The 14,275-nt window shown below is 41.1% G+C and overlaps 1 protein-coding gene across 1 annotated transcript in view; it reads right to left on the bottom strand.

Annotated features, from left to right (window-relative positions):
• PLG (plasminogen) overlaps positions 1 to 14,275 on the bottom strand; it is a 42,579-nt gene that overhangs the window by 12,302 nt on the left and 16,002 nt on the right. The window contains exons 8-13 of the mRNA XM_036871804.1: positions 13,681 to 13,843; positions 12,851 to 12,996; positions 9,471 to 9,630; positions 3,631 to 3,812; positions 1,861 to 2,009; positions 853 to 946 (exon numbers count right to left, since the gene is read on the bottom strand). Coding sequence (XP_036727699.1) covers positions 853 to 946; positions 1,861 to 2,009; positions 3,631 to 3,812; positions 9,471 to 9,630; positions 12,851 to 12,996; positions 13,681 to 13,843 — 894 coding nt within the window. The remainder of the gene's footprint in view (positions 1 to 852; positions 947 to 1,860; positions 2,010 to 3,630; positions 3,813 to 9,470; positions 9,631 to 12,850; positions 12,997 to 13,680; positions 13,844 to 14,275) is intronic.

Below are 14,275 nucleotides of genomic sequence, written 5' to 3'. Positions count from 1 at the left end.
AATAGGGTCCAAATCAAAGTGGTTTACGTTGTTCTCCAGACCTATCTATGGATTTGTTACCGCTGTCTATCTATCATCTATCTATCTATCTATGGATTTGTTACCCCAGACTTTTCAGAACTAACGTCAACTCCCCTTTTCCTGGTCCAAGCTTCTCACTCCCTAGAGAAGTCCTATCGATGGATTTGTTACCTATCTATGGATTTGTTACCCCAAGCTTTTCAGAACTAACTTCAACTCCCCTTTCGCTGATCCAAGCTTCTCACTCCCTAGAAAAGTCTCAGAGAAATGAGGAAAGAACCCAGCAAGCTTCCTCTAAGTTATCTGGCTAATGCACAGCTAATGCATAGTCATCTTAGGGTAAAGAAAGTTGGGGCTTTGTAAAGAGCTGTGTTACTTTTCATTGAATTCTTAGGATGACAGTTTATAGGCTTACAATGTATGTTGTATGTTTAGCAGTTTCCTGCTGTTTGTACTTTCTTTCTTCTCAGCTGCTGAAAGAGAGAGTTTCCTATCTGGGTGACTCTAAATTTGTGCTTCGTGCCTCCCACCCCAGACACTGGAGAGTTCAGTGGGCTGTCTGGAGGCTGATTAGATCACCTCTGAATTTGCTCTTTTGGAGGATTTTGCATTTATTTTATTTACGGAGTCAGAGGAGGGGGTGGTGCCTAACAAAGGGGGCCACGAGTAGGACAGATTCAAGAGGCCCAGGATGAAAAGAGGGCTCCCAAGGAGAGGGGACCCTCTCTTGCCCAGAAGCACTCAGCCCAAACTCTTGTCTTGCAGATCTAAGACCAGGTGATGCTGCATTTATTTAGAAGTCATTTCCTTCCAAAAAAGAAAGAAGCTTACCACACTGAGGGACATCACAGTAGTCAAAAAGTTTCCTTGGATTTGTCGTGTAGCACCAGGGACCATTGATATCACCATCAGGATTACGGCAGTACTGGAAAAAGAGGCAGGCATGTAGGGGATGGCACACACCGGGGCAGGAGAGGGCAGAGAACGTCACATGAGGCACAGACACTGGTTCCACTGCTGTCCTTAGAAGATGAAGGGTTAGTGTTCCTTCGGTGGGGAGGCAGGCAAAGTTATCATTTCAGGATGCTTATCAAGCCTCTGACTCACAGATTGCCATCAGTCACTTCTCCTCGTTCAAAAGGAGCTCCAACCTTGAGGCCACTCCCCTGGGGAAGGGGTGAAGACCCTGAGGGGTGTTGAGGTAGAGACTGTATAAAGGGGCCTCCCCCCTCAGCAGCCTGTGTCCGTGGGGACCGTAGGGACCCAGCAGTAGGGGACTGTGGACGTGGACGACTCGTCTTGTCCCTTGCTCATGTCAGTCTTCTGCTTGATGACGCCTGTTTGCTGTTGCTTCAGAGTTGCTTATTCCCCTGGCATGGGCACCCTCTGTGGGTCAGCTGTGGAAAGACTGTGTCTTCCTTTTCCTTCCCTCTACACACCTATACCCCAAAGGAAACCACTCCAGAGAATGTGTGGGACTAGGGGAAATCCTAGTGGAGTCCTAATTATGCATCCAATTTTTTTCTAGAAAAATCCAACTACAATGTCATGAAGGTCATCTTTGATCATTGGAAACCATAAACCAGTAACAAAAGCAGACAGGAAATGTCACACATGGAAGTGATAAGAAGCAGGGAGGTTGGCTTGCCCGTGCTAACTCTTCTTCCCACACTGAGGCCAGTTAGATCCTACGCTTGGTCCCCTGAAATCTCTCTCATATCTTCCTCTCCACCCCACACCAAAGCTCAGTCAGGCTGACTTTCTGTAACAGAGGATCAATTCAGTTTGCAAAGACTGGTCAACAAAAGGCAAAATAGAGTCCAAATCAAAATGGCTTACATTTTTTTCCAAACCTGCCCGTGGGTTTGCCTCTGGAGTGAAAATGTTGTGTTTGTGGGGCTCCTGGGCAGCCCACTCCTGGCAGGGGACACCGGCCACCGTGGTCGCCTTCTTGCCCCGGTATCCTTTACCAGTCCCGAACATGCAGTCTGTAGGGAAGAGAGAATGGTGGTCTCCTGTCATTACACAGACCCGGGTGACAAGGAACAAACGCAGCAGTGCTAGATTTCTCTCAGGACAGACTGTGGTCACATCCTTCAGAACACAGGAGTGCTGAAGACTTCAGTGAGCTCTGCTGATTTTGACAAGTTACCAGAAACGCTATTGGCTCAGAAATAATCACAAGCCGAGATGTTAGAATGGGAACTTTGGCCAGGGCACTAAGATAATCAATTTTATAACAAGCTGAGTGGTAACACAGTTGCCACCATGAACTGTTAGATGATTCTTGAACACCTCAACAAGGATGGAGAGAAAGAGTGCGGATTGAAAAGGATTTTATAAAAAATATTATTTTGGCCAGAGCTGTGCTGTGAGTTCCCACCTTCTGGGATGAAAAAGGTAATAAAGAGATGACTAGAGGCCCCTTCCCCAAACTCATCCCTCACCTCAAGCCTCGGGCTTGGGGGATTCGGCAGAACCCCTCAGAGAACTTGATGTGTGTTACCTATGGGGACCCAGTGCCCGGTGCTCTGATGGCCACTTGGAAAATCCACAAAGCAAAAGCTGGGCCAGCTGGCTTCCCGGTCAAGGAGCAGGGCTGGGCTAGGCAGCCTCCAGTGTCTGCCAGGGCCAGGGTGTGTGAGTTACTCACGCACCAAGTGTGGGGCATCACGTGAGGCCATGCGAGGTCTTATCAGGAGGGATCCCCAGCTGGAGCACGGCACCCAGAGTCTCACCAAGAAAGAGTGGGGAGAGATGAGCTGGCCCTGTGTGTATGGCAGCTGTACAGGTGTACAGGTGTACAGGTGTACGGTAGGTGAGGTTTCTCCAGCATCTTGGAGGAGGCAAGTCCACCTCCGGAAGGAGAGGGGGTCTCAACGTGAAACCAAGTTCTCATTTAATCATTTCTCTCTGATTTTGGATTATCTGAAAGTGGTCAGACAAGCCATGGGACCCCTGAGTTTTCATTCCGGGGCAGGGGGAGAATCAGCCCCCTCTGTTTCCTTACCCTGCAGGGGTACAGAGCACTTCCTGCCACCTGACAACCACAGGACCAGGGGCTAAGCACTTAGAGCTACACGCGGGCAAAGGGCCAGGGAAACAGAGAGGACTGTGATATTTTCATGTCTCCCACCTCAGATGACAACCGCATTCTTATCCTCAGGCCCCAAAACCCTTGCAGCTACATGTCTGCTTCGCCAGGTGTTTGTTGGAGATGATCACTGACGGTCCTCCTAGCCCTCCTAACTCTGTACATTCAAAACCAAATCAGTCATTTCTATTCCTCCATGCAAAAGGCAGAGACTTGCTTTTCTAGACTGTCCCATCTCGGCCACCATCATCAACCTGTCAGTCCACCCAGGCTCAAAATTGTATCCATCCCTCACAACCAACTAGTTTTCAAATCCTAAAGAAACGCCCTACCCCATCATGCCAGCAAGAGCAGCTCTGGCTCCCCCAGGTGATAGGCTGAGGCTTCCTTCCATATCGCAGACTCAGCCAGCACTCCAGCTCCCTGTAACAATGAAGTCTCTGCATCCCAAAGATTTTCCATCTCTTATCATCCCGATACCCAACTACATAGATGTCTGGCCACACACTTCTTACCTGCTTCAGAAGGATCCTCTATACTTGGAACCTGGTCAACAGTCGGAGATTTTGTGACCTGCTCTTGTGTTTCTGAGCATTTCTTCAGGTTACAGAACTCCCATCTGACGCTCGGATCAGTGGTATAACACCAAGGGCTTTTATCAGCATCTGGATTTCTGCAGTAGTTCATTGTCAAGCCACTGTAAATTCCACAACAGTACAGGTCATGAGAGGTGAGCGAATCTTCAGGGGCACCCCAGCACCCTCTGAATTTTGTTACAACAAAGTGACTGAAATATTTCCATTAAGGTACCAAAGGTACCAATTATTATTATAATGTCACAAGCACATATGGTCCTCAACTTCTAACAAAGTGGGTAAGTTTTTAAAAATAGGTTATAGTTTTTATTTTAAAAAATCAAGGGACTTCCCTGGTGGTGCAGCGGTTAAGAATCCGCCTGCCAGTGCAGGGGACACGGGTTCGAGCCCTGGTCCAGGAAGATCCCACATGCCATGGAGGAACTAAGCCCGTGCACCACAACTACTGAGCCTGCGCTCTAGAGCCCGTGAGCCACAACTACTGAGCCCACAAGCCACAACTTCTGAGCCCACATGCCACAACTACTGAAGCCCACATGCCTAGAGCCCGTGCTCTGCAACAGGAGAAGCCACCGCAGTGAGAAGCCCGCGCACCGCAATGAACAGTAGCCCCTGCTCGATGCACTAGAGAAAGCCCGCACGCAGCAGTGAAGAACCAAGGCAGCCAAAAATAAATAAATAAATAATTTTGTTTTTAAAAAAATCAAAAGTAATATATGCTCCATATAAAAACAGATCATATATAAATGCATAAGAGAAAGTATCAGAATGTCTTCCTTTCCCTGGGAATGTTAAATACATTCCCCAGGGATAACCAATATGGATTTTGAACCATGTATTTCAGATTTTTTTTTAAGGCACATACAAATATATCTATATCTCTGGCTTTCTCTCTCTATGTGAGTACATAGGGCTACGGAAGTTGGAACCAAAACATATTTATCCAAGGGGGAAAAGACATACAAGATGATATTGACATACAAGATGATATTGATATTCCCAGGCCAGCTCTCTTAGTCTATTTACTCATATTGTATTTTACAATGAAACAAAAACTCATGACAGTAATATTACTGTAAATATCATAGGTAGATCAAGTGGGTTTGGGGTTTGGAAGGCTTGTGGAAGCCTTCCTGGAAAACTAGCTCCCAGGCAGGATGAGGTTTCCAGAGGATGCATTCTGGGGCACACGGGGAGGAACCCCAGACCCCTCTAGCTGGAGCCACTCGGGGACTGAGGGGAGGGGGTGTGACTAAAGGACAGTGGGACCAAAGGGATGAAGGGAGATGCCTGGATAGACCACGGGGTCTGTGGGAGCTGAATCAGAAACAATGGGATAAGGACATAGCAGACGAGAAGCCTGGGGCTCACTGGGCAACTTGGACCCCCAGGGCCAGAACTTCACTCCAGCCTCTCAGAAGTCTCAGCCTTGGACTCCCCTTTGCAGCTTAGACCCACGGCCTGAGGCTTCTGAGATAGTTTGAAACATACCATGTATTATGGGAATCCAACAACACTGTGTCTGTGGGAACTACAGACAAGGGACAGTCTCACGCCCAGGCCCATAATTTGAGGAAGCCCGTTAACAGGTTTCTGAGCCCCTGGATGTGTTTAAAAACTTGTCATGTGAAACAGACTCCTGCTCTTTTTTTTTGAAAGGTAGTTTGACGAGTTTTGATGAACACACATACCTGTATAACCCACACTCCTAGTGCGATAGAGAACATTTCCATCAGCCCCAGAAACCTCCCTTGGGTCACTGCTCAATCAATCTCAGCTGCCCCCCAGACGCAAATACTATTGATTTCTTTCACCATAAATTAGTTTTGCCTTTTCTGGAACTTCATATGAATGGACTCATACAAGTATATACCCTTTTGTGTGGCTTCTCTCCTTAGGATGGTGTTTTTGAGCTTTATCCATGCTATTTGAGAGTATCAGTAGCTTGTTCCTTTTTATTTCTGAATAGTATTCCATGATATGAATATCCCACCAATTATTCACGTTCTTACTGATGGCCACTGAAGCGGTTTTGGGACTATTTATGAATAAAGCTGCTAAGAACTTTCTGGTAGATCGTTTTGGAGGCTTATGTTTTCATTTCGCTTGGGTGAGTATTCACAAATAGAATTGCAGGTTTGTAGGCAGATGCACGTTTAACTTTATAAGAAAATGTTGGACTGGTTTCCTAAGTAGTTGTTCCATTTGACATTCCTACCAACATGTGTGAGAGCTGTAGCAGCTCCCCGTCCTGGGCGCACTTCTTATTTTCTGTCTTTTTAATAACAGCCATTGCCATTGGGTATTTAGTAGTATCTCATTGTGGTTATAATTCTTATTTCTGTAATGGCTAAAATGTTGAACATTTTTTCAGGTGCTTATTGACCATTTGTATATCTTTCCCTGTGGAATGTCTATTAAAGTCTTTTGCCCCTTTTTATTAGGTTGTTTGTCTTCTTACTAGTGGGTGGAACGGATCTTTATACATTCTAGATACAAGCCGTTTGTTAGATATATGGATTGAGACTATTTTTCTCCCAGTCCGTGACTTGTCTATTTTCTTAACAATGACTTTTGATGAGCAAAGTTTTCATTTTATTAAAGGTCCAAATTATAATTTTTTTATAGTGTTTTCTGGATCCTATCCAAAAATGGTTTGCCTTCCCCAAGGTTGTGAAAATAATCTCATGTTTTTTTCTAGAAGCTTTAAATTTCAGCTTTAGTTTTAACCTTTACTTTCAAGTCTAAGAGTTTTCTCAAGTGAATTTGACATGGCAGGTAGGAGTCAAGGTTTTGGGTTTTTTTCCTTTATGGACACTCAGTTGTTCCAGAACAATTTGGGGGAAAATTTCCTTTTCCTATTGAATTGCTTCGCCAGGTATATCGAAAATCAACTGACCATACATGTTGCGGGTCTGTTTCCGGACTCTCCCTTTTTCCATTTGTATATCTTTTTGCCAGTACCACTGATTCCTGAATTCCTTTGTGATTTCTTTTTTGACTCATGGGTTATTTAGAAATGTGTTCTTTAATTTCCAAATATTTGAGAACTTCCTAAACTTTTCATTATTTATATCTCATTTAATTATGTTGGCTCAGAAGACACCTGTATATTATTTTAATCCTTTTAAATTTATTGGCACTTATTTCAAGGCCAAGCATATGATATACCTTGGTGAATGTTCCATGTGCACTTGCATGTGTATTCTGCAGTTGGGCATATGTTATATTGGTTCATATTTTCCTCCAAAACTTCTGTATCTTCTCTGAATCTTTCATCTACTTGTCCTACTGTATTGTTTTGGGAGAATTTTTAACTATACGAGAGAGAAGTGAGAAAATCTCCAACTCTAACTGTGGACGCATCTATTTCTCTCTTTAGTTCAGTCAGTTTTTGCTTCATACATCTGAACCCCTGTTATTAGGGTCAACACATCGTTGACCCTAATAACATCGGGTCAATGCATCGTTAACGCTTTTTAGCATCGTTAACGCTTTTTACTTAAAAAATGGCCTTTTTATCTCTGGTATATTTCTTATCCTAAGTTTATTTTGTCTGTCTGATGTTAAAAACCATTCTAGCTTTCTTTTGATTAGTGGTTTTATGGTATTAATTTTCCATATTTTGATTTTTAACTTATTTATGTCTTTATATTTAAAGAGCATGTATTGTAAAGAGACCATAACTGGGCTTTGGTTTTTATTCAACTTGACAATCTCTGCCTTCTAATTGCATTGTTTTATCCTTTTTATATTTAATATACTTATTGATATGGCTGGGTTTAAGTCTAACATCATTCTATTTATGTTCCGTTTGTACCATGCCTTCTTTACTCTTTTTCTCTCCTTTTCTTCTTTCTTTTGGATTAATTGAATATCCTTATTATTATCTATTCCTCTGAGTTTTCATTTTCAGTGGTTACTCTAGGATTTACAATATCCCTCTCTAACTTACCACATTCAAACGTGTATTAATATTATGCAGCATCATGGATAGTGTAAGAAAATTAGAACAGTAATGTCTACTGTAATGTAATGTCATGTCATGTCATGTAATTGTAACAGTAATGTCTTCTGTATTGTCTACCTGGTGGTAAAGCCATCCAGTGAATTTTTCATTTAAGATATATATTTAAATATATATATATATTTAGTTCTTAAGTATACATATATATTTAGTTCTGTCTTTTCCATTTGCCTCTTTTATAGTTTCCTTTCTCTTTAGATTATCCATTTGATTCTTTTATGTTCCTATTCTTCTTTAAATCATTAAACACAATTATAATATCTTTCAGAATTTTTTGTCTGCCAATTCCATCATTTCTATCATTTCTGAGTCTGTATTGACTGATTTTTCTCCTCATTATGGATCACATTTAATGATCTTTGCATGTCTAGAAATTTTTAAATTTCTGCCAGACATTATAGATACCACATTACTGAGTGGCTTGGTTTTGTTATTTTCCTCTCAAGAGTGTTGACTTTTCTTCTGGCAGACAGTTAATTTACTTGGAGATCATTTTAGGATTGCTTTAAAGCTTTGCTAGGGTGTTTTTCTAGAGTAACCTTTATTCCAGGAATACACTAATCCTACTCCTAAAGTGTGACTTTTCTGGATTCCTTACTGAATGCCCAAGGTGTCCCATGAAGTCTCTCCTCTCTGGCTAGTAAGAATCCCAACTCTGCAAACACAGAATCTCCTAGTGCTGTGTGAGTTCTATAATCTCCGTTTATCTCACTGTTCCCTGTTAGTTGTTCTTCGTCCCACTAACATTGTGGAATCTCTCCCTGTGCATTTGCAGCTTTATATTCAGCCAGAGACTTAAGGAGAACTCTATACATATTTCTGGAGCTCCTTCTCTGCACAGATCCTTCCTCATTATTACCTAGCCTACTAAATCCAAGCTGCCTCACTAATCCCCAACTCCAATCTCTGTCTCCTCAGTTTAGCAAGACTGTTGTGGTCTGCTTTGGTTCCATCTCCTTGCACCGCAGTCCAGGAAGTATCTCCAGGAAGAAAACCAGGGTACTTGTAAATTTCTTCTAATTTATTTTCTTTTCTGAAAAGTCTCGGTCCTGTGCTGTCTGTTGTCCGTCATGTGAAAACAGTTTTTCCATATGTTTTACAGCCATTTATCGCAGAAAAGCTGGTCTGACCAGACCTAGTTTTTGTCCATCTATATGTCCATTTTGCCTATCAGTATCTGTATATTTTCTGACTCTAATCTGCCTTCTTGCTTTTGCTCCTAATGTTCTGGTAACTCATATCCCTTTAGACCACTAGTGCTCAGGACCCAATGTATCTGCACAGGTCAGGTGAAAAATACTTACATTTATCACCTGGTGGTGATAAATATTTATATTTATTACTCAATGACAAACACAAAACCCCTTCAGGAGCTGGAGGATGAAATGATAAAATTCCATAGTTGAAAGACCACACTGATCTTTAGCAGGTGCTGTGGAATGATGCTATTTCTAAGCTCTTGATCATTTGTTCTTCTGAGTTTTTACGACTATGACCTTAGCCCCTCTATATCTCCCACCCTGCTTCTGCAAAACTACTCAGGAAAGATAGCCAGCCTCTAGCTTCTCTTCTTTCAGAAATTTTGCTCAAAAGCAAGCTGCCTGAGACATTTTGTCTCATAGTCTGGAGCCAAAGGAAATTTGGTCCTAAGATGTTTGTTTAAAGCATGGCCCTTTTAACAGGAATTTAAGTTGGCTGTTGCTCCTCTAATGGTTAAAAATCAAAGACGTACGCATTTGGGTAGTTTGCTGGGGTTTTCTGGTGCCGGTGTGGTATCATCGATGACCAAGATTGACATTTCCTTCCTGTGACAGTAGTGGATGATGTCCCTCGATAGCTCTGCCCATTACCCTGGTAGCAGTCCTGGGCTACAGGAGTTTGTTCAGGTGGTACTGAAATGGAAATAGAAGAAATCAGTAAATAATGACTAGAACAGAGAAATATGTGAAATAATTTATTAAACAAACAGAATATTCATCTCTGGGAACTAACACTCTTCTCTTTTACATATTGGCAGGCAGATGGACATGCAAAGAAAACAATAGATCCATAACATTCTAAAACTTTAATGACCTAACTTTTTGGTAACTATTTAATTTAAAACTCAGAAAAAAATAAGCAGGGCAGAGGGCTTATAACTGGACATTGCATTCGTGTGCAAGCTCTCTTCTATGGATCTCCACTGGGAGATCATGAGAACAACTGGGCAGGTCTCCAGAAAGAGACACATTCATTGGTGTAGGCTGCAGGTGATGACAGGGTGACAGTGAGGAAGACATGAAAACCCTGTGCATTTCCTGAGACTCTTTGCTTATACAAAGCCAAAACCTCAAGCTGTTGGGGAGTGGGGCAGGAAATGGTCCTGCATCCAAGACTAAGGCAAAGATCCACTGCTTCTCGGGGAGGTGTAGGGCGAAAATCTTATTACCCTGGAGGAGGGGCAGAAAATTCTCTTGTGCCAGGATACTTCACCAACCCAAAACAGAATTCTGCTACTCTTCCACCCAAGACTCACCCCACATACAAGTTAGAGTTTAGCTCCATGGGAAGAAGGGACAAGAATACCGAGAAACGTTACCTTCAAAACCCAGGTGCACAGAGTCTATCTAAGGCTGAGGGTAAACCAGGAAGATAGAGAATGCCTACCTCCACCAAAATCTTAGCAGTGAGTAACAAGAAACAGTAGTCTACCACAAGGGTCAGGTTAGAAGTGTGGCACGACCCCCCTCTGTGGTGCAGGCATGCAGTGATTGCTAAAAATTGAGAAGGGATTAGGAATACTGAGAAAACTCTTCAGCACCCCAGACCCTACTCTAAGCACAAAGTGATTTCACCCCATCACTGCAGGGATTTGAAACCTATGGTTCACTTAAGGTAAAAGCAGCAACAACAAAACCCAAATTCCTTCTATCTGCTAATTATATCAGTTCAATTATCCACATAACATACTGATAAAAGAAGAAGGGTGCCCATTTCAAAGTGTAAATAATATTTGCTTCAATAGTTATTGTTCCTCTACATATATACCCAGCATTTGATTAAAAATTACAAGACACACCAAAAAAAAAAAAAAGGAAAAAAAAGCCACTGTTGAGTGGTAAACAATCAACAGCTCCAGATTCAGTGATGACTCAGAGCCAGACAGAGATGTGGAGACTATCTGATTGAGATTATAAGGTAACTGTGATTAATATGTTGAAGGATCTTGTACTACAATATGCATGGATAGGTGAAGAATTTCAGCAGAGATGGAAACTCTTTTTTAAAAAAAAAAAGAATAAAATGCAAACACTAGAAATAAAAACCATGTTATCAGAGATGAAAAATTCCTTCAATGGGCTGATCAAGAGATTAAACACAACTGAGGAAAGAATCAGTGAACTTGAAAATAGATTGATAAATATTAAACTGACACACAAAGAGAAAGAGAAAAAAACAGTGGGGGAAAAAAGTAGAACAAGCATGTAAGAGGTATGAGGCAATATGAAATGGTCTAATATTTGGGTGATTGAAGTCCCAAAAAGGAAAACAGAGAGAAAGAGCAGGGGAAAGAAACATCTGAGCAGTAATGGCTGAGAATTTTACAAAAGTAATGAAAATCAACAATCAGCAAACACCAGAAGCTCAGAGAACTTCAAGCAGGATAAATACCATAAATAAATAAGTAAACAAACAAACAGACTCACTTAGATACACCATAATCAACTGCTGAAAACTGAAGATGAGAGAAAGTCTTAAAGGCAACCAGAGAAAAAAGAAATATTAGATACAGAGGAACACAGATAAGATTTCCATCAGAAACTACTCAGAACAGAAGGTAATGGAGTAACATCTTTAAAGTGGTAAAAGGGGAAAACAATTGTCCACCCAGAATTCTATACCCAACAAAAATTATTTTTTAAAATTGAAGGCAATATAAAGACCCTTTCTGACATACAAATGCTGAAAGACTTCATCATCAACAGACTTGTATTACAAGAAATGGTAAAGGTTAAGTTTTTTACAGGAAGAACATGACATCAGATGGAAATTGGAGAACCAACAAAAAGAAATGAAGCACAGCAGAAATGGTAGAAATAAATAAATGAAAGTAAATATAAACTTTTTTTAATTTATAATTGCTTTAAAACATGACTGTTCAGGGCAAAAATAGTATCAATTTATTGTGAGATTTCTAACATAATAGAAGTAAACTCTTTGAGAACAATAGCACAATATTTTGGGAGGGAGGAAATAGTACAATGTTGTAAGGTTCTTACATTATACATCAAGTAAAATAATATTATTTGTAGGTGGAATATGATAAGTTAATGATGTATATTGTAAACATTAAAAAATACTAAAATCAGTGGTAATGAGGCAATACAAAATACTCAATTATTGCAAAGGCAGAGAAAGATGAAAAAAGGAACAAAATTCAAATAGGACAAGTAGAAATAACTAATTTGATGGTAGATTTAAATCCAACCATGTTAACAATTACATTAAATGCAAACAGTCTAAACATCTCAATTAAAAGACTGAGGAAAAAAAAGATATATCATCCAAACGCTAGTAAAAATAGAGCTCTTATGGCTGTATTCATTTCAGCAAAAGTAGACTTTAGAACAAGGACTATTTCTAGAGATAAGGAGAGATATTACATAATGATAAAGGGGTCGTTTCTTCAAAAAGACAACAATCCTAAGTGTGTCTGTGCCTGACGAAGAGCTCCAGAATATATAAAGCAAACACAAAACTGAAATGAACAGCTGAAGCTGGAAATGTCACCATTCATTTCTCAGTAAGCGATAGAACAGTAGACAGAAAATTAGTAAGGATTCAGAAGAGCTAAACACTACTAACCAACTTGACCTAATTGGCTTTTGTAGAACACTCTACCCAACAATAGCAGAAGCCAGATTCTGCATGTGAAACAGTCACCAAGAGGACCTTATTCTGAACCACAAAACAAGCCTCAACACATTGAAAATAAATGAAATCATAAGGCATGTTCTCTGACCACAACACAATGAAACTGTAAACAAAGCTACTGTATATTGTGCTACTACTGGAGTAGAAAAATACAGAGTGCATTGGAGCTCTCAGTAAGCTCTCATTGCCCTTGCTTACCTGGGGCATCCACATGTTCCGCGGATAATGGAGAGGGCTCACAGGATGGTATTGTGCAGTATTCCCACCTCACTTCACTGTTGGTTGTATAGCACCATGGACCTGTTTCTCCATCAGGGTTACGACAATAGTTTTCTTCCAAATTTCTGAAAAAGAAGTGACTGTGAGTTTGGTTTTCCAAAAAGGCTAAAGAAATAACAAAGTGCACACACGCTTGTTAATAGTGATGTTGGCTATGTATCCAGCTAATTCTCTAGAATTATACAAACTGAATAATGGGTGGGAACTTAAGCAGAGTAGGATTCCAGAGAATTATGGCACAGATGCTTCTCTTGGGTGAAATGATTGAAATATATTCCTTGGCTGTGTCTAATGAAGCAAAATAGGTCTTTTCCCACAGCTTTGGGCACTGTGCTGTATGCTGGAAACACAATGGATATTTTCTACACTGTTTTGCCTCCAAAAGCGTGTATCATAGCCCTGGAATTTAAATGTTCTCAAGCCTTACTGTACGTTTAGTACAAATGTCAAAATGTTGCTGAAACCCACTCCGAGGTTACTGATTTAGTAGATCTACAATAGGGTCTAAGAATTTGAGTTTCTAACAAATTTCCTGATAATGCTGATGCCGCTGGCCTGGGAAACCACATTTTGAGAACCAGTGTTCTAGGAAAATCAGCGCTAAATTTCACTTCCCTTGCATGTGACTTGACCAGTTTTCATTCTCAAATGCTGTAAGCCTAGGTTTCTATTGTCACTAACACCAAGGCAAAGTCAATGGGATTTCACTTTCCATCCAGCTGACCGGGAGGAGACCAGAGCAGACTCACCTGCAGGGAAAGTTTTCTGGGGTCCTGTTGTGCTTGTGGGGTGTCTGATCATCCCAGCGTTGACAGGTGTGCCCAGATACGGTGACAGCCACTGTCCCTCGATAGTTTTCGCCTCTTCCCTTCAGACACTGATATGTTGGCCCAGAAGATGGTGGCGGTGTTGCTTAAATGGGAAAAGTACATGACAATGAATGTTTTTTAAGTAAAGGATTCACAGATGGATATTATGGGGGATTGGTAGATGCAGGGAGCATCATCCTGTCTTCTTTTCCACTCATCCTCCCAGATATTGGCATTTGAAAATTTTTTATCGTTTTTCAGAAGAAGTTGATGTGGTAGAATCGATGTTTCCAAGACCATCTCATGAGGAACTCCTCCAGCGATAAGACCCTTGGAGTAGATGCTTCTTTCTATATTCTGTTTTCTCTATATTCTCAGCTCATCACACACAGTAAGCATCAACGTGTCACATCCCACCCCAAATCTGCACGTGTACCAACAATCCAACTTCCTTTATGAAGAATAAATTATTCATTAAGTAAACATAACTGGCTGACCCCCAATATTCCACAAAGCCAAACAACAGAGAGAGTCC

The sequence above is a fragment of the Balaenoptera musculus genome, chromosome 12, assembly GCF_009873245.2.
Source record: "Balaenoptera musculus isolate JJ_BM4_2016_0621 chromosome 12, mBalMus1.pri.v3, whole genome shotgun sequence".
NCBI lineage: Eukaryota > Metazoa > Chordata > Mammalia > Artiodactyla > Balaenopteridae > Balaenoptera > Balaenoptera musculus.
Note: the sequence above shows the minus strand (reverse complement) of the source record. Positions and strands in the feature narration are given on the sequence as shown.